We start from the raw sequence: 24,257 nt of genomic DNA on the forward strand, positions 1-24,257 counted from the left end.
TAAAAATAGAAAGCTTTAAAAACTGCTGAGATGATAAAGTGTCTTCATCCCTGCCCTTTCCCACCACCAAACGCCCTTCACAATTCCTTAAGTGTCACGTCAACGCTATTAACATGCTATTTGGAGATCACTGTAACTCAGACTTTCAATTCTACAGCAGAGAGGTGAAGGTCATGACAAATTTTTACTGAAAGATAATTTTTTAAAAAACTAGAAGAGTCCATGTCATTTTATTCCTATGGTCTATTCTAGCTTGATGAATTTCCAGTGAAAAGTTACTGCTCTGTTTTTTTTTTTTTTTTTCTGGCTCAGAAAATGCAGGTTTTAATATAAGGCTGGTGGGCAATGAACTGAGTTCACCATTATTACTATGACCCAGAACTCTTTTAAATGTTTGGGAGATCATCTTTACGCTGGTACTAAAGAGGACATCTGCCAACATCTATTATTTATGCTTGACACTAAAGTGAACCGTTTCTTTTGAAGGGTATGTGGTGTCTGGCTCAAAATCAATCGCAAGAAAAACCCAACTGAGCATAGAAAGAGCTCTGCAATATCCTCTCTGTTCGCTCACATCACAGATGGTGACCGGGGCTTAGGCACTAAAGCTGCGCATCACTCAGGGAGGAGGTTCCAGGGGATGCTCTCCGGCAGAGGATGGGCTCCTCACAGGCGCAGCTGGGATGAACCCGGAGACCAGAGCCCAGCGCCCATCACTTCGCACCCACACTTGGGGAACCAACCACTTCCCAACCAAGCCTTCGCGGGGCGGAGCCCGGCGAAGACCCAGGCCTGCGATCCGCAGCCCCCGGGTCCGATGTCCGCGCGTGACCTCCGGGCACCGGGAGGAGCTCCGCGCGGGGAGGCTCCCCTGCTTTCCGGGGAAGTTGGCAAGGGCAAGTTGGAGTCACGCGCGGGAAGGTTACTCACGGGAATGGCCCGACGTCCTCCGTCCTCCGCCCGCGCTCCCTCGGGGAACAGGGTCTAAAGCGGCGGCAGCCCGAGAGCTGCAGCCGAAGCGGCCGCCGCTGCCACAACCGCCCGGGCGTGGCAGGGACAGAGGGCGACTTCACAACATCATCACTCGGCGACTTCGCTTTGGCAGCGGGGCCGGCTCCTCCGCAGCCCCAGACATTGGAGAAGAGCGGAGGAGACCCGCTCTCCCGGCAGCCTCCGCGGCGTCGGCGCACTACCTGCCGGGAAGTGTGGTCTTCCCGAGCGCCCGCCCCCTCCGCCTCCGGAGTCGCCGCGCGCCTGTCCCGCCCCCTCAGCGAGGAGGCCCCGCCCCCGAAGCCGCCGGGCCCCGCGGCGGGAGGCGGGGCCGCGACCCTGGGGCGAGTCCAGTCCGGGCGGGCTGCCCGCGGCGGGGGCAGAGCTCCAGGCCCGCAGCCCGAGGCCGGGTCGCGCCGCCTTGCTGCGCCCCGCGGCCCGCGCGCTCGCAGGGCCCCCTCGGTGGGCCGGGCTCCCGGGGCCGTGGGGCCCCGCTCCGTTGGCCTCCTGAGGAGAGTCGCCGGTCGTGGTCGCCGCCAGGGTAAAGAGGGGAGGCCGGGCGGAGGAGGGGGCTGGCGTCGGGCCGGGTCGGGAGCCTGAGGGAGCGCGGCTCGGTCCGCGCGCACCTCGCGAAGCCCGAGGCTGGAACTTGCCGCCCCGCCTCGAACCCACGCCCTGGCCGCGGGCGGGCGGGCGGGCGGAGCGGCGTCTGGAGTCCGGCTGGCGGGGCGAGCGGCCCCCGAGCCCCGGGCCGTCGGGCGGCGGCGGCGGCACCTGCGCTCGCGGTGGGCGGCGCTTGCCAGGTGCGCGGGGCGCCAGCTGCCCGGGTCCGCCCCCGCTCCCCGCCCCCTCCTCACCCCTCACCTCGGGCAGCGCGCTCGAGCCTGGCGGAGCGTCCCGGCGGGAGACACCCTGTGGCCGCGGCTCTGTGCCGCCTCCTGCGAGTTCGCCTTCGCGATCCCCCCTCGAAGCAGGACGAGGAAGGAGCCTCTTCACAAAATTAAATGCTCAAGCTTCGTTTTGTTCCCGGTATTTAAAGTGAGCGTCGTGTTTTTCCCCTCGTGGCTTTGTGGTGCCAAACACCCTTTTCCTGAAAACTTGGTCAGGATTTTGTGACACGGCGGCTGCCGAGCGCAGGTCCGGGTGGCGCACAGTAGGCGCTCAGGAAAGATTTTTTTTTGAAAGCATGAGTCATGTTGCTAAGTTTCGGAAATCTATAGCGAGTTGTGCGTCGCTGCAATTTTTGAGATTTTATGGGTTCTCAAGGTCCCTTTGAAAATTACAGTAATTTTAAGGCTTAGCAGAGATCGGGGTTGTTGTTGTTTTTGCGTTCCCTATAACAATAGCCTCTGCTGGATGCCTAAATTAACTCAAAACCCGAGTTCTGTAAATAAATGCGCCCTGTGATTTTCACAGAAATTGTTAACCTTTGATATTAAAGTCTTTGGATGAACTATTCTATAATGGAGCAAATTTAAATTATTTATAAAGCTTTATACCCTAATTAGCTTGTTAGATACAAATGCAAAGGACTACACTAATGTAATATATTTAGAAATACAGGTCTCAAGTATGATTTCTTTAAAAAGGATTTATATTCACATCTAGTGAAAGAGCGTGCAGGAGAAAATCTACCCGCCCAACTCCCCCCCCACCCCAAACTGTACCCTTTACCAGGTGCAGCTGCTGCCTTGACCTCAAAATGTCTGGTAAAATGATCTCTTAAGCATCTGGCATATCTAAAGCAGAAATCTGTGGGATTAAGCCACCTCAGTGGAACAACTCCTTTGTACTCACAATTCATAAAATCGTGTCAGTTTCTTCGGAGTATTTCTGAAATAATAGATAATGTAACAGAATTAAAGTTTTTTTTGTTCTTGTTTAAGAACTTACTGATACGAAGTGGAAGAAGCAAGAAACAAAATCCTGTTAACCAGAAAATTGAATTAATCAGCGACCTCCCTAATCTTCCTGTGAGAATGTGAACTGCAAGTGGTCAGGGCCTTGTCTGCCCTGATCACCAGTGAGTGTCCCCAGTGCCTGACCATGGTCACCATTCATTAAGCACTTAGAGAATGAATACTTGGCTGTTTCAGATTAATGGTGTCGTGACTTTCTACGTGTGTATGGTTTCTTCATTTATTTGGACATTTCCTTAGAGTTGATTGCTAGAAGTGAGACTTTTACTGGGTCAAAAGGTATGAGTATTTTCATGGTTATTGAAACATTGCCAACTTGCTTTCCAAGTGAGCCTTACATTTTTCGGCTGCCACCAGTAAGTAATATGTGAGTGTACCTCTCAGAGTATCCACTCGAGCTCTTATATTGATGCGTGCAGTATTTGGTAGTTATGAGCCCTTTCAGATGAAGTATCTCTGATTCAATCACCCCGGAAGGTGGGCAGGGCAGGTATTGCTTTCCCCCTTTTGTATTACAGCAAATACCACTGCCTTAAGTTGATGATAATGAATAGCAAGTGACTAAATAATCATACCCTTTGAGGTTTTTCCTCCCCCTCTTCTCTACTTTTGGTTTGTAGTGAATATTCTGAATAAATTCATATCTTTCCTTAACAGTAAAATTGGATAATGCTGTATAATATGTATTGTTTACAAAATCTTCCTTTTCTTTTCGCTTAGATATTTGCAGGGACCTTGATTAAACTTGGGGATTTCATTAAAATGAAATAATAAACCACAATTAACAAGAAAGAGATATTCCTTAGTTATAAGGAAAAACCCAGCACTAGGAAGTTCAGAACATTGCCACCCTTTCTGTTAGGAAAAATCTGGAAAGTTTTGGTGGTGCCCTTGTAGTTCTTTAACTCTAAAGAAGTTGCTATTTTAAAATTCTGAATCTGTTGCAGTCTTCATAAACTATTGAGGTTAATACTCTACTAGTGATAGTGGACAGGAATTATTTGTATAATTTCATATCTTTCATATATGTCAAATTCTAGGAAGAACAGAGAACTAAGAATTGTGTTAAAAATATTCAGCCTTGGGATCCCTGGGTGGCGCAGCGGTTTGGCGCCTGCCTTTGGCCCAGGGCGCGATCCTGGAGACCCGGGATCGAATCCCACGTCAGGCTCCCGGTGTATGGAGCCTGCTTCTCCCTCTGCCTGTGTCTCTGCCTCTCTTTCTCTCTCTGTATGACTATCATAAATAAATTAAAAAAAAATATTCAGCCTTCAGAAATATTATTTTTATGTTAAGACTGAAATTTCTCTTTTAAAAACATGTGACAACGAGTAAATGTTATTAATTCCTAGTGTGTTGCTAACGCAGATTCTTTCCCAAATTTGCTTTTTTTTTCTTTTTTTTTTTTCCCCAAATTTGCTAATCATGGACCCCAAATGACTTAATTGGCAATTAATCCAATCAGGAAGCTTTGGAACCTTCAAGGTTTACTTATAACTAGAATCATTGGAAATTCTAATGAGTCCAACATTGATTTTCTATATTGCTTTCACATTTGCTTAAGTTTCTTTTTTTTTTTTTTTTTTTTAAGATTTATTTATTTATTCATTCAGAGAGAGCGAAGAGAGAGGCAGAGACACAGGCAGAGGGAGAAGCAGGCTCCATGCAGGAAGCCGGATGTGGGACTCGAACCTGGGTCTCCAGGATCACACCCCGGGCTGCAGGCAGCGCTAAACCACTGCGCCACTGGGGCTGCCCTTAAGTTTCTTTAAAAAAAGTAGTACAGAAGAAATAGGGAAGGAGAGATGCAGGTATATTGGTCTTTGGAAATACTCAGAATCTCCCTTCAACTTCACTCTGCCTTTCTGTTGTGATGGCAGATCAAATAGTGTTACATAAAAAGAAACACTCTTTAAAGACACTTTTCAGAAATGTCTCCAGTTGTTGCATCAAAAAATAGCTGCCTAAATATCATATGGGTTTATAGCAGCTACTTCTTCCAGGAGCTTTTATGTAAATCTAAATTTTGCTTTTGTTTTTTATAACAGAATATTTCTTCATCTTGAAGATAAAGCAAAAATCTTTTGGAGTAGATGGGTTTTTGACATTTTCTGTGAACTAAAAAGATTCAATGTCTCTCTTGGTAAGTTTGTGTTAACACAGATTTAATTTCAGGATATGTGGGTCCCGCAGTCGGTTATGCCTCTGACTCTTGGTTTCTGCTCAGGTCATGATCTCAAGGTTGTGAGATCCTTAGGTCAGACTCTGTGCTCTGTAAGACATAGGCTTGGGATTCTCTCTCCCTGCAAGCTCCACCCCCGCACCCAGGCCAAGACAATAAATGAGAGATGCTTGGATGGCTCAGTCAGTTAAGTGTTTGCCATTAGGTCTTGATTTCAGGGTCTTGGAATTGAGCCCCACGTAGGGCTTCCTGCTCAGCAGGGAGTCTACTTCTTCTCCCTTTGCTCTTCCACATTGCTCATACATTCTTTCTCCTATCCCTCTCTTTCAAATAAATAAATCTTTAAAAAATAAGATGAAATAACATCTCTTTTTTAAAAGATTCTATTTATTTATTCATAAGAGACATAGGCAGAGAGTGAAGTAGACTCCACACGGGAGCCCAGTGTGGGACTGGATCCTGGGATTCCAGGATCACTCCCTTGGCCGAAGGCAGGTGCTCGGCCGCTGAGCCATCCAGGTGTCCCATAAAGAAATCTTAAAAAAAAAAAAAAAAGCATTGATCTAATTTGGTACTATCAGAGTAGTTAGATGTTAGTGCATAACATTGAAGGCAAATTCTGATGAGATACTGTTAATGCTGAGTTGTTATTTTGACCTGAATGGCTTCTGGTCTTAAGAAATGAGTTAAATTCTCATTGAGTTTTTGTTGCTTTAAAAAAGAGCTTCTCCTATACTTTTCTGATATATTCATCATTCATTTCCTTTGTCCCATCCCACTTTTTTCCATACCTTTACTGTACTTAGATATGCCTCTCCCATCTAGTTAGCTATCTTATCCTTAAATCTTTCAAAAATCCCTTTTACAAATTTCCATTAGACCAAAGGCAAGCAAAATAATACTAAAAATCAGCCTCTTAACAACAATATAGAAAACAGTTGGATCAATGTATAGTATGATATATAGATTACAACTTGTTTTTTGTTTATATTAGATCCATGGCATCTAGATTGAGAACCAAGAATCATATGGTAAAAAATATTCAACCTACCAAAAATATTACTTAAATTAAGTAGTTTCACGTCTTTCATCATGTCTTCTTCTATAGAACATAATACAATATCTGACTTGATTAAAGTAGTGATCTTTTAAAAAGTGATGGGTACATTTGTATGATGATTTGCAGTTTATAAATACTTTTATATATCTCATTCAGTCTTCAAAATTATGAGTGACAGGTGGTTTAATGCTTGTTTTGAGTTTGGCCCGAGATTGCCAAGGCTCAAATTCATATCTGCCAATCCACTCCATTGTTTACCAAGTCTGAGAGACAGAACTATGAAGTGAGGAAATACAGAATGGATTTGTTGGATTTATTGTATAATTTGTTATATGAAATATACAGAATGCACTTACTTTATTTTTAAAGTAAAGATTCTCTACTTAAAAGGGGAGCTTTAGGAGCTCCTGGCTGGCTCAGTCAGTAGAGCATATGACTCTTGATCTTGGGGTATAAGTTCAAGCCCTGTGTTGGGGGTAGACATTACACAAAAATAAAATCTAAAAAAAAAAAAAAAAAGGTGGACAGCTTTATCTATCAATAAAGCACATTGATGTGAAATACCTACCTGATTTTCTGGTGCTGGGGTAAACGAATATTTTCTGTAAAGGACCAGATAGTATTTGTGTGGTATATGGTCTTTGTAACAAATTACTCCTCTGTTTTTGTGCTGTGAAAACAGTCATAGACAATATTTAAATGAAAAAAAAAAATGAATGTGTTCAAGTAAAACCTTCTTTACTGAAACAGGTGGTGGTTCAGACTGGTTTGTGGACCCCTGCTCTAAAGGATTACTTAAGATTCACCATTTTATATCAGTTTATAAATTGCGTGAGTTGTAAAAGGGCATTTGATAGAAGAAGATCCAGAGATTTAGAGGACTGTGTGGATTCTCAGGGCTTCTGAATTTTGGAAAAAGAGTATCTTATTTATTCAATTATTCTATAATTATGGGTTTTGTGAAAAATAATAGAAATTAATGTGTGATTTAAATTTGTTCAGTTTGTTAATAATTTTACATTTAATACTTCCTGTAATGATGAAATATTTAGAATTCTTTGAATATTTTCCTACATGAGATTTTTGTACAACTGAGATAAAATTGATGTTTATACTTATGAAGGATTCTTCCTCATTCAAGTTTTTTTCCTCTGTTGGAGAGCTAAGAAATATTGTTTTCAAAGGAGCAACATAAGTCAAATATTTTCCTTTAGATGCCCTAGTAGATATAACTGCTTTACATTTGGCTATTATGGTAGTAGATTTAAAAATTACATTAAAAATATTTTAGGGCAGCTTCTGGATGGTTTTAAATCTGTTTGTGCTGTCTAAAAGACCTTAATGTAGGGATCCCTGGGTGGCGCAGCAGTTTGGCGCCTGTCTTTGGCTCAGGGCGTGATCCTGGAGACCCCGGGTCGAATCCCACGTCGGGCTCCCGGTGCATGGAGCCTGCTTCTCCCTCTGCCTGTGTCTCTGCTTCTCTCTCTCTCTAACTATCGTAAATAAAAAAAATAAAAAATAAATTAAAAATAAATTTAAAAAAGACCTTAATGTATATATATTTCATGGGCTATTATATTCATCAGCATCTCATTGATTCATTGTGGATATAAAAATGTTTGGAAGAATAAGCTATGAGTGTTTTATGACTTTTATAACTTGAACAGCTAATGAACATGCTAACATTTTTTAGAAGTCAGCAAAAACATTTTGCCTTATAGTATTGGCTGGTTTTAGCTGTCTTCACATTAGTGATCATTTTCTTGCACTGTGAAAATTCCATGTAAAGGTAATGAAATATGAAGGTCCACCATATTATTTTATAAAATGTTTTCTTATTTCTATAAACCAAAAACATGGATCACTACTCTTGAGAATGAATTAGGGTCAATGTAAGTTTTTTAAAGTATGCCCAATGTGTCTTTTAATTTTAAAGATTTATTTATTTTATTTATTTTTTAAAGATTTATTGATTTATTTATTCATGATAGACATAGAGGCAGAGAGAGGCAGAGACACAGGCAGAGGGAGAAGCAAGTTCCATGCCGGGAGCCCAATGCAGGACTCAATCCTGGGACTCCAGGATTGCGTCCTGGGCCAAAGGCAGGTACTAAACCACTGAGCCACCCAGGGACCCCCTATTGATTTATTTTAGAGAGAGAGATTGAGTGCACAAGGGGTAGGGACAGAGGCAGAGGCAGACGGAAAGGGAGAGAGTCCTAAGCAGATTCCTCACTGAGCATGGAACCTGTCACAGGGCTCAGTCCCACAATGCTGAGACCATAACCTGAGCCAAAACCTGAGTCCAACACTCAATGACTGCACCACCCTGGTGCCTCTAAAAATATGCCTAATATGTCTCAAATTAACTTTTTAATTTAAGTGATGGATATTTTTTAGAAAAATTTTTATAGGCTTGAATATATTTTGGTAACTATATTAGAGGTCTGTCTAAGACCACCTCCAGGTTTGGTGATTTGCTAGGAGGACTTGTAAAACTTAGTCTTATAGTCATAATTAAGTTTTGTCACAGACAAAGAACACAAAGCAGAATCAGTGGAGGAAGGAGGTACATGGAGTAAAGTTCAAGGAAACCAGGCTCAAACTTTCAAGAGTCCTTCTCCCATGGAGTCACATAGAATGTACTTAATTCTCGCAGAATAGTGACAACATGTGTAAAATGTTAGCTACCAAGGAAACTCATTAGAGACTCATTTCTCAGACTTTTTGGCGGGGACTGATCATGTAGGTACCTTCTGCTAGCAGGTAACAAAATTTCAGACTTCCAGAAAAAAAGAGTATTCAGCATAAGCCATATTGTTTATATGGTTTATGCCCATGATCTGTTCTTATTAGTGAATGATGGGACCCTTCCCAAAATCCAAGTTCCCAGATACTAGCCAAGGGCCAACTTTTCAAGCAAGCCTTTTCTTTCTTTCTTTCTTTCTTTCTTTCTTTCTTTCTTTCTTTCTTTCTTTCTTTCTTTCTTCTCTTTCTTTCTTTTTTTTAAATTTTATTTATTTATTCATGGAAGAGAGAGAGAGGCAGAGACACAGGCAGAGGGAGAAGCAGGCTCCCTGCAGGGAGCCTGACGTGGGACTGGATCCAGGGTCTCCAGGATCACACCCTGGGCTGAAGGCAGGCACTAAACTGCTGAGCCACCCCGGCTGCCCTAAGCAAGCCTTTTCTAAGGATAGCAATTTTAGGCCTGATGTGTAATTCTCTTCTGTACAGCGATATTAATGATTATTGTGAAAGATTCTGAGTAAATGTTACAAAATATATGTAAATACCAAATACAGGATGTAAGTGACTGGTGGTTGTTTTCAATATGAGGAAGAGTAATAAGTATCTTCAAAAACTTTTTTTTTAATTTTTTTTTTTATTTTATTTATGATAGTCATACAGAGAGAGAGGCAGAGACATAGGCAGAGGGAGAAGCAGGCTCCATGCACCGGGAGCCTGATGTGGGATTCGATCCCAGGTCTCCAGGATCGCGCCCTGGGCCAAAGGCAGGCGCCACCCAGGGATCCCTTCAAAAACTTTAATTGCCCATTTTATTCACTCTAGAAAAACCAGTAGAAACTTTGCAGAGGAAATGATTCTATAGCTATCCTGACATTGTTAGCTTCTGTTCTTCAGGGACGAGTTTTTCATAAGAGAGTGGAGATTTAAATCAAAGTATTGTGGTAAGATTGATAAGGCATACAAACTACAGGAATTCATCTTAAAATAGTAATTTAGGCTTTAAAAATGACAAGTTAGTGAGAAATTCTGGCATTATTTTAAATGAAAGGAAGTGTGATTACTTTTAAGTGACTACAGAGTGTTAAGTAGACATGAATGAGCTTATCTTGAAGACTCATTTGATATTAATACTTTAAGTGTTCATGAGATGCTTCAAAATAATTTATTACAAAAGTCTCTTTTACACAATTTGTTTATGCTTTTGACATACCTTTTCTTCCTAAGTAGAATAAGGTCAGCTTTACCCCATGTGATAAGTCACAAGGAAGCGTTACATTTCTTTATTGACAATATGTGATAATAGGACCATAGGTTAAAATGCTGGAAAATGTGAATTGTGATAATGGAACTAAATCTATTTTTAATTTGCATTCAGTTGAAGTAAGATATTTACCACCTTAAGAAACAAAATTGGTTCCAGATATACTCATTGTGTAGTTTAATGTGGATAAACACAATTCCTACATTTAAGAAACAAAGGATTTGAGGACTAAAATTAAATTGATTACAATGAATACAGCAGAATAATTTTTAGCTAAATATTCAAAACAAAACTGAAAGATGATGAAAGGATTAAAACTTAATACCAGCAGTGAAAATGAATTGGTATTATGATTTCCAGTCTTATTTTTCACTTATTTCATGCGTTTCTGAATTTCCAGGATTGTTTCTGCACTTCACGAACACAAGTTGAATCACTCAGACCTGAAAAACAGTCTGAAACCAATATCCATCAATACTTGGTAAGACAATGGTTAAGTACAATTAATATTCTTCCTTTGCTTTCTGTAGTATCATAGTACAGAATGTAATTCCTAGTTCTTCATATCTCTCTTTCTTTTTTTTACAGTATCTTTTACTGTTTCTTCTTCCTCTAGTTCTGTTACTCTTCAGAAGTTTACGGTTGACCTCTTCTGCCTAAACAGGCTCCCCCTCAGCAGCACCTATTCCTAGGCTCCAGTTGGTCAGATTTCAGACTGTCCTGTAGCTTCAGGTCATGAGAGGACTCTGGCATCAAGCAGGACTGTTGATTCTCAAATTTTTACCTATAGCCCCACACTCCTTCCTGGGCACTAGATGTATCTATAAAATGCCTGCAATTAAACTTTTCAAAGGCATCTCTATGCATTTGAGTAAAACCTTAATCTATCAAACTTTTCTGATCATTGTATTTCTTTCTTTGGCTAATGAAAACCCATCTACTAAGTCACCCTAACTAGAAACTTAGAAGTTATCCTGTTACTTGTCTCTACCCCCCACCCCAACATCTAGTTATACACCAAGTGTTTTGTGTCTGTCTCTGAAATGCCCTCGAGTCCCTAACCAGCACCTTATCACTGCTACTTCCCAAATCTCATCATCTCTTACCTGGATAATTACAAGTAGACACATTACCTCTACTTTCCTAGATAAACCTCCTCTCACACTCAGATCAGTATTCAACACTGTTACCAGTATGGGCCTGTTTGTGTCACTTTCCTGCTTTAAAACATTCATTGGAAAAAAAACAAAAAAAAAACCCAAAAACAAAAAAATAAATAAATAAAACGTTCATTGGTTTCCTGCAGCCTATGGGATAAAGCCTAAACTTCTTAGTATAATATAAGGACTCTTAATGGTTTGGAATATGTCTAATTTTTTAGTTTCATTTCTTGCTACTAAGCCTTAGCACATACTCTTTTTTTTCTGATTAAAATACTCTTCTTGGACAGCCCCAGTGGCACAGCGGTTTAGCACTGCCTGCAGCCCGGGGTGTGATCTTGGGGACCCGGGATCAAATCCCACGTCGGGCTCCCTGCATGGAGCCTGCTTCTCCCTCTGCCTGTATCTCTGCCTGCCTCTCTCTCTCTCTCTCTCTCTCTGTGTCTCTATGAATAAATTTTTTTAAAAATCTAAAAAAAATAAAATGAAATGAAATACTCTTCTTTTTCTGTCTCCAGAATTCCTCCTCATTCATGAAGTTAGCTCAAACATCATATCTCTGAATTGTTTCCTCTTGTACATTTTATTCCATTATGCTCCTACAAATCTTAGACATTCCCAGAAAATGATATTTATTATATTGCCTCACCAATAATTGATATACATGTCTAACTAGAACATGATTTTCATAAAATAGGCATCCTGCTTTTTTCATCTGTATTTCCCCTGGGCGATGCCTGGTATATATTAAATAATAATTTCTTTTAAAAGATTTTATTTATATATTCATGATAGTCACAGAGAGAGAGAGAGAGAGAGAGAGAGAGGCAGCGACACAGGTAGAGGGAGAAGCAGGTTCCATGCAGGGAGCCCGACGTGGGATTCGATCCCAGGTCTCCAGGATCGCGCCCTGGGCCAAAGGCAGGTGCCAAACCGCTGCGCCACTCAGGGATCCCTAAATAATAATTTTAAAAACATGCTTGGGAATAAATATTTCTCTGGGGTCCTCCCTTCCTAAATTCTTACTTTATTCTGCAATTCTTAGTACAAAATGGAATCTGCCTTGCAAATGCCTTGTTTTCCTATAAAATAAAGTCATGCCAGTTATTCCTATTTGTAAGTTTATCTTGATCCTATTTTCAGTTGTCTTCATTTTTCTCATTTCACTTTTTACTCACTAATGTTCTTAAGTCTTTCAGTCTTCTGTCCTTTTGTGTAATAAAATATATTATCCAATCCAAGTTTTCATTCAAGAATTACTCTTCAGATTGAGGCAGTCTGCTATTGTCCCCTTACTGTTGCCAAGAGAGAGGTCTTAAACTTCAGGAAACTTCTATAGTTGCGGCTGCCTGTGTGTGTGTGTGTGTGTGTGTGTGTGTGTGTGAGTGTGTGTGTTTCTGGGTCTTTTTGGGGGTGGGCTGGTATTAAAATACATTACAAAATTTACCATCTTAGCCATTTTTAAAGTGTACAATCAAATACATTCATAGTGTTGTGCAGCTGTCACCACCAACCTCTATAACTCTTTTCATCATGTAAAACTGAAACTGTGTATCCATTAAACAATAACTCCCCATTCTCTCTCTCCCTCCCAAGTCTCTATCAACCACCATTCTACTTTCTGTGATTTTTTACTAAGTACCTGGTATTAGTGGAATCATACTGCATTTGTCTTTTTGTGATTGAATTAAATTTCATTTAGTGTCCTCAAGGTTCATTTGTGTTTCCGCATATTGCAGAATTTCCTTATTTTTTAAGGCTGAAAGCTTTCCATTATGTGTACATACAACATTTTGCTTACCCATACATCTGTTGATGGACACTTGGGTTGATTTGACTTTGTGGTTATTGTGAATAATTATGCTATCTATGAACGTGGGTGTGCAAATATCTGATTTCAGTTCTTTGGGTTTACCCAGAAGCAGGATTACTGCATCATATGGTAATGCTATTTTAATTTGGGGGGAACCACCATACTGTTTTCTACATTTTTTATTCCTACCAACAGTGCACAAGAATTCCAGTTTCTCTACATCCTAGCCAACACTTCTTTATTTTCTGTTTTTTGATAGTAGCCAACCTAACAGGTGAGAGGTGGTATCTCATTGTAGGTTTTTTGTTTTTGTTTTTGGGGGGTTTTTTCCTCTCATTGTAGTTTTGCTTTACATTTCTCTAATAACTAGTGATGTTGAATATCTTGTCATGTGCTTATTGGCCACTTGTATGTCTTCTGTGTGTGGAGAAAGGTCGGTGCAAGTCCCTTGCCCTTTTTTCAATGGAGTTTTCTTATTTTGTTGTTGAGTTTTAAAAGTTCTACTTATCTTCTGGATATTAACACCTTACCAGATATTTACAAATGTAAATATCTCACATTCTATGGGTTGCCTTTTAACTTTGTTGTTAGTATTTCTTTGATGCCCAAAATTTAAAAATTTACATGAAGTCATTTTGTCTATTTTTCTTTTGTTCCTTATACTTTTGCTGTCATTTACAAGAAATCATCTCTAAATCTGATGTCATAAAGGGGCAGCCCCGGTGGCTCAGCGGCTTAGCGCCATCTTCAGTCCAGGGCGTGATCCCGGAGAGCCGGGAGTCCCACATCAGGCTCCCTGCATGGAGCCTGTTTCTCCCTCTGCCTTTGTCTCTGCCTCTCTCTCTCTGCGTGTCTCTCATGAATAAATAAATAAAATCTTTAAAAATAAATAAATAAATCTGATGTCATAAAGCTTTTGCCCTATGTTTTCTTCTACGAATTTTATTGTTTAAGGTATTAAATTTAGGTCCTTGATCCATTTTGAGGTAATTTTTGTATATGGTGTTAGATAGGCATCCAACTTCATTCTTTTGTATGTGGATATACACTTTTCCTAGCACCATTTGCTGAATATACTGTTCTTGTTTTATTGAATGGTTTTGACACCCTTGTCAAATATCTTTTTTTCTTTGTTCATTTGTTTTCTTATATTTCACATATGAGTGAGATACTGTATTTGTCCTTCCCTGGCTTATTTCACTTATATTCCCTCTAGATCCATCAGTGTTGCAAATAGCAACATTATTAAGAAATACATTATTTCTTAATACATAAGAAATACATTATTTCTTATGGCTGAATAATATTCTATTGTGTATATATACCACATATTCTTTATCCATTTATCTATCAATGGACACTTGGGTTGCTTCCATATTTTGACTATTGTAGAGGTGTGTATATCTTTTTAAATTAGTGGTTTCATATTCTTTGGGTAAATACCCAGGATGGAATTACTAGATCATATCGTAGGTCTTTGTTAACTTTTTGAGGAACCTCTGTACTGTTCTCCACAGTGGCTATACCAGTTTGCATTCCTACCAAGAGTGCAAGAGGGTTCCTTTTTTTCCACAACCTTGCCAACACTTGTCATTTCTTGTGTTCTGGATTTTAGCTATTTTGACAGATGATATTTCATTTTGGTTTTGATTTGCAGTTCCTGAGGATTAGTGATATTGAGCGTCTTTTCATGTCTCCGTTGGCTATCTTATGTTTCTTCGGAGAAATGTCTGTTCATGTCTTCTGCCCATTTTTTTATTGGATTATTTTTTGGGTGTTGAGTTGTATAAATTCTTTATTTTTTGGGTATTAGTAGATATATCTTTTGCAAATATATTTTCCCATTCAGTAGGTTGCTTTTTTGTTTTATTATTACCTTTGCCGTGCAGAAGCTCTTTATTTTGATGTAGTCTCAATAGTTTATTTTTCCTTTTGTTTCCCTTGCCTGAGGAGATCTATCTAGAAAATAGACAGTCATTGGGGAAATGTGAACCTCGGTTTTTTTGAGCTTGCCTTTGACTAGTTGTAATAAGAATCCATCAAAACTCATGTCTGGACCTCTCTCTGGCTGAGGCAGCTCTAATTACTGGGACTGAGCTCTAGAAAGAGCTTCTGTTAGGACAATCAGCCTGTTGCTTGTTTTTGCTCTGCTGAATGCCTCCTTTTTTGCACTTTCTGACATGCTTTAATATATTGTTATGTATCCAAAGCAGTAATTGCTTCAACTTTCAGAATTCAACTTTCATTAGCCATAGCTAATGTCAGAGAAATTACTACCTGTGCTCTCTTCTAGAATTTTTTTGGCTTCAAGTCTCACATTTAGGTCCTTACTCCATTTTGCATTTGTTTTGTGTATGGTATAAGAAAGTGGTCCAGGTTCATTCTTTTGCATGTAACTGTCCAATTTCCCAACATTGTTGAAGAGATTTTTTTCCCATTGCATATTCTTGCCTCCTTTCTCATAGATTAATTGACCACATAATCATGAGTTTATTTCTGGGCTCTCTTTTCTGTTCCATTGACATGTGTATCTATTTTTATATTAATACCATACTGTTTTGAATACAACAGCTTTGTGGTGTATCTTGATATCTGAGATTATGATACTTCCAGTTTTGTTTTTCTTTTTCAAGATTGCTTTGACTATTTGAGGTCTTTTGTGTTTCCATACAGATTTTAGGATATTCATTCTAGTTCTATGAAAAATGCTGTTAGAAATTTGATAGGAATTACTTTAAATATGTAGATTGCTTTTGGTAGTATGAACATTTTAACAATATTGATTATTCCAGTGCATGAGCATGGACTATGTTTCCACTCGTTTGTGTCATCTTCAGTTTTTCTTATCAGTGTCTTATAGTTTTCAGAATACAGGTCTTTTACCTCTTTATTAAGAGGTAAAAGTTTAAGTTTATTACTAGGTATTTGTTCTTTTTGGTGAAATTGTAAATGGTGTTTTTTTAAATCTGTTTCTGCTATGTTATTAGTGTATAGAAATGCAACAGATTTCTGTATGTCGATTTTGTGAGTTTATTGAATTCCTTTATCAGTTCTAGTAGTTTTTTGTCAGTCTTTAGGATTTTCTGTATGTAGTATCATGTCATCTGCAAATAGTAAAAATTTATCTTTTTTCTTACCAATTTGGATACCTTTTATTTCTTTTTGTCGTCTGATTGCGTTGGCTAGGACTTCTAGTACTGTGTTGACTAAAAATGGTGGAAGTGAACCTCCTTTTTCTTGCTCTGGTCTTATGGGGAAAGCTCCCAGTTTGTCACCAGTAAGTATGATGTTAGGTGTGGATTTTTAATATATGGCTTTTATTATGTGGAGGTATGTTTCTCTAAACTTCCTTTGTTAAGAGTTTTATCATGAATGGATGTTTTACTTGTCAAATGCTTTTCTGCATCTGTTGAAGTGATCATATAGTTTTTTATCCTTGCTCTTATTGATGCAGTGTATCACATTAATTGATTTGTGAATATTGAATCACCTTGTATCCCAGGAATAAATTCCACTTGATCGTAGTGAATGATTTTTTTAAGTATTGTTGGATTCCACTTGCTGATATTTTTTTTTTTTTTTTTTTTGCACTTAGGTTCATCAGAGGTCTTGGCCTATAGTTCTGTTACTTCTGTGGTGCCGTTAGCTGGTTTTGGTATCAGGGTAATTCTGGCCTCATATAATGAATTTGGAAGCTTTCCTTGCTCTTCTTTTTTTGAAATAGTTTGAGAAAATAAGTATTAACTCTTCTTTAAATATTTGGTAGAATTCACCTGTGAAGCCCTCTGGTCCTGGCTTTTTATTTGTTGATTACTGATTCAGTTTGATTGGTGATTCAATATCATTGTTGGTAATTGGTTTGTTCAAATTTTCCATTTCTCCCTGATTCAGTTTTAGTAGTTTATTTGATTCTAGGAATTTATCCATTTCTTATAGGCTTTCAGTTTGTTGGCATATAATTTTTATAATATCCTCTTATAATTTGTGTTTCTGTGGTTTAGGTTGGTATTTCTCTTCTTTTTCTTTTGAGTCTGGCTAAAGGCTTATCAATTTTTTTTTATCTTTTCAAAGAACCAGTTCCTGGTTTCACTGATCTATTCTTTCTTTAGTTTCTACTTAATTTATTTCTCCTTTAATATTTATTATTTTCTTCCTTCTACTGGCTTTGGGTTTTGTTTGTTCTTCTTTTTCTAGCTCCTTTAGGAATAAGGTTAGATTGTTTATTGGAGATTTTTCTTGCTGCTTGATGTGGACCTGTATTGCTATAGTCTTCCCTCTTAGAGTAGCTTTTGCTGTATCCCAAAGATTTTGGACTATTGTATTTTCATTTGTTTCCACATATATTTTCATTTCCTCTTTGATTTCTTTGTTGACTCATTCATTGCTTAGTAGCATGTTAATTAACTTCCATGTATTTAGTTTTTTTCCAGATTTTTACTTGTGGTTGAATTCTGGTTTCACAGCATTTTGGTCAGAAAGTTGCATGATATGATTTCAGTCTTTTTGAACTTGTTGAGGCATGTTTTATGGCCTAACATATGATCTGTTCTGGAGAATGTACCATGTGCACTTGAAAAGAATGTGTATTCCGCTGTGTTAGGATGGAATGTTCTGAATATATCTGTTAGAAACATCTGGTCAATGTGTCATTCACAGTTACTCTTGGGGTACCTGGGTAGCTCAGTCAGTTAAGCATCTGACTCTTGATTTTGGCTCAGGTCATGATCTCAGAGCCCTGAGATCAAGCCCCATGTCAGGCTCCATGCTGGATGCAGAGCCTGCTTAAAATTCTGTGTCTGCCTCTCCCCCACTCTTTCTCCTTCTCTTAAAAAAATAAGAAAATTAAAAAATAAAAAGAAGAGAAATAAAAACAAAGTCACTCTTTCCATGTTGATTTTCTGTTTGGATGATCTATGTATTGAACAAAGTGGGGTGTTAAAGATCTCTGCTATTATTGTATTACTATTGGTTTTTCCTTTGTGTCTATTAATAGTTGCCTTATGTATTTGGGTGGTCCATTTTTGGGTACATAAACATTTACAATCGTATATCTTCATTTTGGATTGTTCCCTTTATTATTATGTAGTGTCCTTCTTTGTCTCTTGTTACACTTTTTGTTTTAAAGTCTATTTTGCTTAACATAAGTATGGCTATGCCAGGTTTCTTTTCACTTCTATTTGCATAATATTTTCCCATCCCTTCACTTTCAATATGCATGTGTCTCTAGTTCTAATACGAGTCTCTTGTAGGAAGCATAGATGAGTCGTTTTTTTATCCATTCAGTCATTCTGTTTTGTTTGTTTTGTTTTTAAGTTCAAGTTAGTTAATATACAGTGTAATATTAGTTTCAGGTGACGATATAGTGATTCGGCAACTCCAAACATCACCCAATGCTCATCACAACCAGTACACTCCTTAATCCTCATCACCTATTAAAGCCATCCTCCAATCCACCTCCCTTCTGGTAACCATCAGTTCTCTGTAGTTAAGAGTCTGTTTCTTGATTTGCCTCTCTTTCTCTTTTTTTTCCCCTTTGCTTGATTGTTTTGTTTCTTAAATTCCACACATGAATGAAATATATTTGTCTTTCTCTGACTTATTTCACTTAGCATAATGCTCTCAAGCTTCATCCATATCATTGCAAATGTCAAGATTGCATTCTTTTTTTATGGCTAACATCCCATTGTGTGTGTGTGTGTGTGTGTATATATATATATATATATATATGTATATATATCTCACATTTTCTTTATTCATCAGTCATTGGACACTTGGACTGTTTCCATAAGAAAACAAGCATGGCTATTATAGGTAATGCTGCTGTAAACATTAGGGTGCATGTATCCCTTTGAATTAGTATTTTTGTATCCTTTGGGTAAATACCTAGTACTACAATTGCTGGGTCATAGGGTAGTTCTGTTTTTAACTTTTTGAGGAACCTCCATAATGTTTTCCAGAGAGGCTGCACCAGTTTGCATTCCCACCAGTGCAAGAGTGTTCTTTTTTTTTTTTTTTTTTACTGCAGCACTTTATTTTCCTCACACAATGATGCATTGCTGGGGCCTAATCTCACATGACAGTAGAAAACCAAAATTTGTTGTCATCTCTTAAAGAATTGAGAATTGTGTACAAAAACCTTACCTAAATTAAAAGGATGAATAAATTTACAGTTATAAATGCAAACCATTTTCCAACTCAAGGCAATTAACCACCCATGGTGTTCTGGCAGGTGCATGTCTTCTTTAGAAAAATGTCTTTTTAAATTAGATTGTTTTTTGGTTGTTGGGTTGTGTAAGTTACTTTATGTATTTTGGATACTAACCCTTTATCAGATATATGATTTGCAAATATCTTCTCCCATTCCTTTAGATTGCCTTTTAATTTTGTTTCCTTCACTGTACAGAACCTTTTATTTTGATGTAGTCCCAATTGAGTATTTTTGCTTTTGTTTCCCTTGCTCAAAAGACATATCTAGAAAGAAGTTGCTACAGCCAATATTAAAGAAGTTACTTCATTCTTTTCTAGGCTTTTTATGGTTTCAGGCCTTTCATCCATTTTGAATTTATTTTTGTATATGGATAAGAAAGTCATCCTGTTTCATTCATTTGTATGTTGCTGTCTAGTTCTTCCAGCACCATTTGTTGAAGAGATAGTATTTTTCTCATTGGATATTCTTTCGTGTTTTGTCAAAAATTAATTGATATATATTTGTGGGTTCATTTCTGGGTTTTCTGTTCTATTGATCTATGTGCCTATTTGTTTGCCATTATCATATTGTCTTGGTTATTATAGCTTTGTAATACAGCTTGATGTCTGGAATTATGATGCCTCTTTGCTTTTCTTTTTCAAGATTACTTTGGTTATTTGGGTTCTTTTATGGTTCCATACAAATTTGAGGATCGTTCTAGTTTTGTGAAAAATGCTGTTGATATTTTGATAGGGATTGCATTAAATGTGTAGATTACTTTGTACAGTATGGACATTTTAAAACTATTTTTTCTTCCAATCCATGAACATGGAATGTCTTTCTATTTCTTTCTGTTATTTTCAGCTTCTTTCATTAATGTTTTATAGTTTTCAGAGTATAGGTCTTTCACTTCTTTTGTTAGCTATCTTAATATTTTTGGTGCAGTTGTGAATGGGATTGACTCCTTGACTTCTCTTTCCACTGCTTCATTATTAGTATATAGAAATGGAACAGATTTCTGTTTGTTGATTTTGTATCCTGCAATTTTAATGGTTTCATTTATCAGTTCTACCAGTTTTTTGGTGGAGCCTTTTGGGCTTCCTATATATAGTATCATGTTATCTGCAAATAGTGAAAGTTTTACTTCTTTCTTAACGATTTGGATGCCTTTTTTTTTTTTTTCCACTTGTCTAATTGTTGTGGCTAGGACTTTCAATACTGTGATGAATAAAAGTGCTGAGAGTTGACATCTCTGTTTTGTTCCTGACCACAAAGGAAAATCTCTCAGTTTTTTCCCCATTGAGAATGATATATTAGCTATGGGCCTTTTATTATAGCCTTTGAATTGAATTATGTTTACTCAAAACCCATTTCTTGAGATTTTTTTTTATCATGAATGGATGTTGTACTTTGTTAAATGATTTTTTGCATCTATTGAAATGGTTCTTGTACTTTCTTTTTTTAATGGGCTGCATCACATTGATTTCTTTGTGAATATTGAACCACTCTTGCATCCCAGGAATAAATTCCACTTTGATCGTGGTAAATGACTTTTTTAATGTATTGTTGGATTCTGTTGTTAATATTTGTTGAGGATTTTTACATCTATGTTCACTAGATATATTGGCCTGTAATTTTTTTGTGGCGTCTTTAGCTGGTTTTGATATCAGAATAATGCTGACCTCAGAGAATAAACTTGGAAGCTTTCCTTGCTCTTTATTTTTTTTTTTGGGGGGGGGACAGTTTGAGAAGAATAGTTATTAACTCTTCTTTAAATGTTTAGTAAATTCGTCTGTGTGGGCACCTGGGTGGCTTCGTTAAGCGTCTGCCTTTGGCTCAGGTCATGATCCTGGGGTCCTGGGATCTAGTCCCACATTGGGCACCCTGCTCAGTAAGGAGTCTGCATCTCCCTCTTCCTCTCCCACTGCAAATGCATTCTCTCTCTCTCTTTCTCTCTCTCTCTCAAATAAATAAAATCTTTTCAGAAAATCATCTGTGAAGCCATCTGGCCCTAGGCTTTTGTTTGTTGAGAGTTTTTTGATAACTGATTCAGTTTCTTTGCTAGTAATTGGTTTGTTCAAATTTTCTATTTCTTCCTGGTTCTGTTTTGGTAGGTTATATGTTTCTAGAAATTTATCCATTTCTTATAAGTTGTTTAGTTTTTTGGCATGTAGTTTTCTTTTTTTTTTCTTTTTTTTTTTTTAATTAATTTTTATTGGTGTTCAATTTACCAACATACAGAAAAACACCCAGTGCTCATCCCGTCAAGTGTCCACCTCAGTGCCCGTCACCCATTCCCCTCCAACACCCGCCCTCCTCCCCTTCCACCACCCCTAGTTCGTTTCCCCGAGTTAGGAGTCTTTATGTTCTGTCTCCCTTCCTGATATTTCCCAACATTTCTTCTCCCTTCCTTTATATTCCCTTTCACTATTATTCATATTCCCCAAATGAATGAGAACATACACTGTTTGTCCTTCTCCGATTGACTTATTTCACTCAGCATAATACCCTCCAGTTCCATCCACGTTGAAGCAAATGGTGGGTATTTGTCGTTTCTAATTGCTGAGGAATATTCCATTGTATACATAAACCACATCTTCTTTTTTTTTTTTTTTTTTCACATCTTCTTTATCCATTCATCTTTCGATGGACACCGAGGCTCCTTCCACAGTTTGGCTATTGTGGCCATTGCTGATAGAAACATCGGGGTGCAGGTGTCCCGACGTTTCATTGCATCTGAATCTTTGGGGTAAATCCCCAACAGTGCAATTGCTGGGTCGTAGGGCAGGTCTATTTTTAACTCTTTGAGGAACCTCCACACAGTTTTCCAGAATGGCTGCACCAGTTCACATTCCCACCAACAGTGTAAGAGGGTTCCCTTTTCTCCGCATCCTCTCCAACATTTGTTGTTTCCTGCCTTGTTAATTTTCCCCATTCTCACTGGTGTGAGGTGGTATCTCATTGTGGTTTTGATTTGTATTTCCCTGATGGCAAGTGATGCAGAGCATTTTCTCATGTGCTTGTTGGCCATGTTTATGTCTTCCTCTGTGAGATTTCTCTTCATGTCTTTTGCCCATTTCATGATTGGATTGTTTGTTTCTTTGGTGTTGAGTTTAATAAGTTCTTTATAGATTTTGGAAACTAGCCCTTTATCTGATATGTCATTTTTTTTTAATTAATTTTTATTGGTGTTCAATTTACCAACATACAGAAAAACACCCAGTGCTCATCCCGTCAAGTGTCCACCTCAGTGCCCGTCACCCCTTCCCCTCCAACACCCGCCCTCCTCCCCTTCCACCACCCCTAGTTCATTTCCCCGAGTTAGGAGTCTTTATGTTCTGTCTCCCTTCCTGATATTTCCCAACGTTTCTTCTCCCTTCCTTTATATTCCCTTTCACCATTATTCATATTCCCCAAATGAATGAGAACATACACTGTTTGTCCTTCTCCGATTGACTTATTTCACTCAGCATAATACCCTCCAGTTCCATCCACGTTGAAGCAAATGGTGGGTATTTGTCGTTTCTAATTGCTGAGGAATATTCCATTGTATACATAAACCACATCTTCTTTATCCATTCATCTTTCGATGGACACCGAGGCTCCTTCCACAGTTTGGCTATTGTGGCCATTGCTGATAGAAACATCGGGGTGCAGGTGTCCCGACGTTTCATTGCATCTGAATCTTTGGGGTAAATCCCCAACAGTGCAATTGCTGGGTCGTAGGGCAGGTCTATTTTTAACTCTTTGAGGAACCTCCACACAGTTTTCCAGAGTGGCTGCACCAGTTCACATTCCCACCAACAGTGTAAGAGGGTTCCTTTTTCTCCGCATCCTCTCCAACATTTGTGGTTTCCTGCCTTGTTAATTTTCCCCATTCTCACTGGTGTGAGGTGGTATCTCATTGTGGTTTTGATTTGTATTTCCCTGATGGCAAGTGATGCAGAGCATTTTCTCATGTGCATGTTGGCCATGTCCATGTCTTCCTCTGTGAGATTTCTCTTCATGTCTTTTGCCCATTTCATGATTGGATTGTTTGTTTCTTTGGTGTTGAGTTTAATAAGTTCTTTATAGATTTTGGAAACTAGCCCTTTATCTGATATGTCATTTGCAAATATCTTCTCCCATTCTGTAGGTTGTCTTTTAGTTTTGTTGACTGTATCCTTTGCTGTGCAAAAGCTTCTTATCTTGATGAAGTCCCAATAGTTCATTTTTGCTTTTGTTTCTTTTGCCTTTGTGGATGTATCTTGCAAGAAATTACTGTGGCCAAGTTCAAAAAGGGTGTTGCCTGTGTTCTCCTCTAGGATTTTGATGGAATCTTGTCTCACATTTAGATCTCTCACCCATTTTGAGTTTATCTTTGTGTATGGTGAAAGAGAGTGGTCCAGTTTCATTCTTCTGCATGTGGATGTCCAATTTTCCCAGCACCATTTATTGAAGAGACTGTCTTTCTTCCAATGGATAGTCTTTCCTCCTTTATCGAATATTAGATGACCGTACATTTCAGGGTCCACTTCCGGGTTCTCTATTCTGTTCCATTGATCTATGTGTCTGTTTTTGTGCCAGTACCACACTGTCTTGATGACCACAACTTTGTAGTACAACCTGAAATCTGGCATTGTGATGCCCCCAGCTACGGTTTTCTTTTTTAAAATTCCCCTGGCTATTCGGGGTCTTTTCTGATTCCACACAAATCTTAAAATAATTTGTTCTAACTCTCTGAAGAAAGTCCATGGTATTTTGATAGGGATTGCATTAAACGTATAAATTGCCCTGGGTAACATTGACATTTTTACAATATTAATTCTGCCAATCCATGAGCATGGAATATTTTTCCATCTCTTTGTGTCTTCCTCAATTTCTTTCAGAAGTGTTCTATAGTTTTTAGGGTATAGATCTTTTACCTCTTTGGTTAGGTTTATTCCTAGGTATCTTAT

General features: G+C 38.6%; 2 protein-coding genes across 8 annotated transcripts in view; one reads left to right on the forward strand and one right to left on the reverse strand.

Annotated features, from left to right (window-relative positions):
- Positions 1-1,061, reverse strand: part of TRAK2 (trafficking kinesin protein 2) — a 65,254-nt gene extending 64,193 nt beyond the window's left edge. The window contains exon 1 of one of the 3 annotated variants that reach the window (XM_041737128.1): positions 931-1,061. The gene's annotated coding sequence lies outside the window, so the exon portion shown is untranslated. The remainder of the gene's footprint in view (positions 1-930) is intronic. The other 2 variants (XM_041737129.1, XM_041737130.1) reach the window with 2 other exon arrangements.
- STRADB (STE20 related adaptor beta) overlaps positions 62-24,257 on the forward strand; it is a 45,600-nt gene continuing 21,404 nt past the window's right edge. Inside the window, exons 1-3 of one of the 5 annotated variants that reach the window (XM_041737134.1) lie at positions 62-1,531; positions 1,864-2,028; positions 2,877-2,994. In XM_041737134.1, the coding sequence (XP_041593068.1) occupies positions 684-1,531; positions 1,864-2,028; positions 2,877-2,886 (1,023 nt within the window). In that variant the 5' untranslated portion in view covers positions 62-683 and the 3' untranslated portion in view covers positions 2,887-2,994. Of the gene's footprint in view, positions 1,532-1,863; positions 2,029-2,876; positions 2,995-4,598; positions 4,721-4,957; positions 5,053-10,560; positions 10,642-24,257 lie in introns of those variants that run through there. The other 4 variants (XM_041737135.1, XM_041737131.1, XM_041737132.1 and 1 more) reach the window with 4 other exon arrangements.

Source organism: Vulpes lagopus, chromosome 22 (assembly GCF_018345385.1).
Source record: "Vulpes lagopus strain Blue_001 chromosome 22, ASM1834538v1, whole genome shotgun sequence".
Lineage (NCBI taxonomy): Eukaryota > Metazoa > Chordata > Mammalia > Carnivora > Canidae > Vulpes > Vulpes lagopus.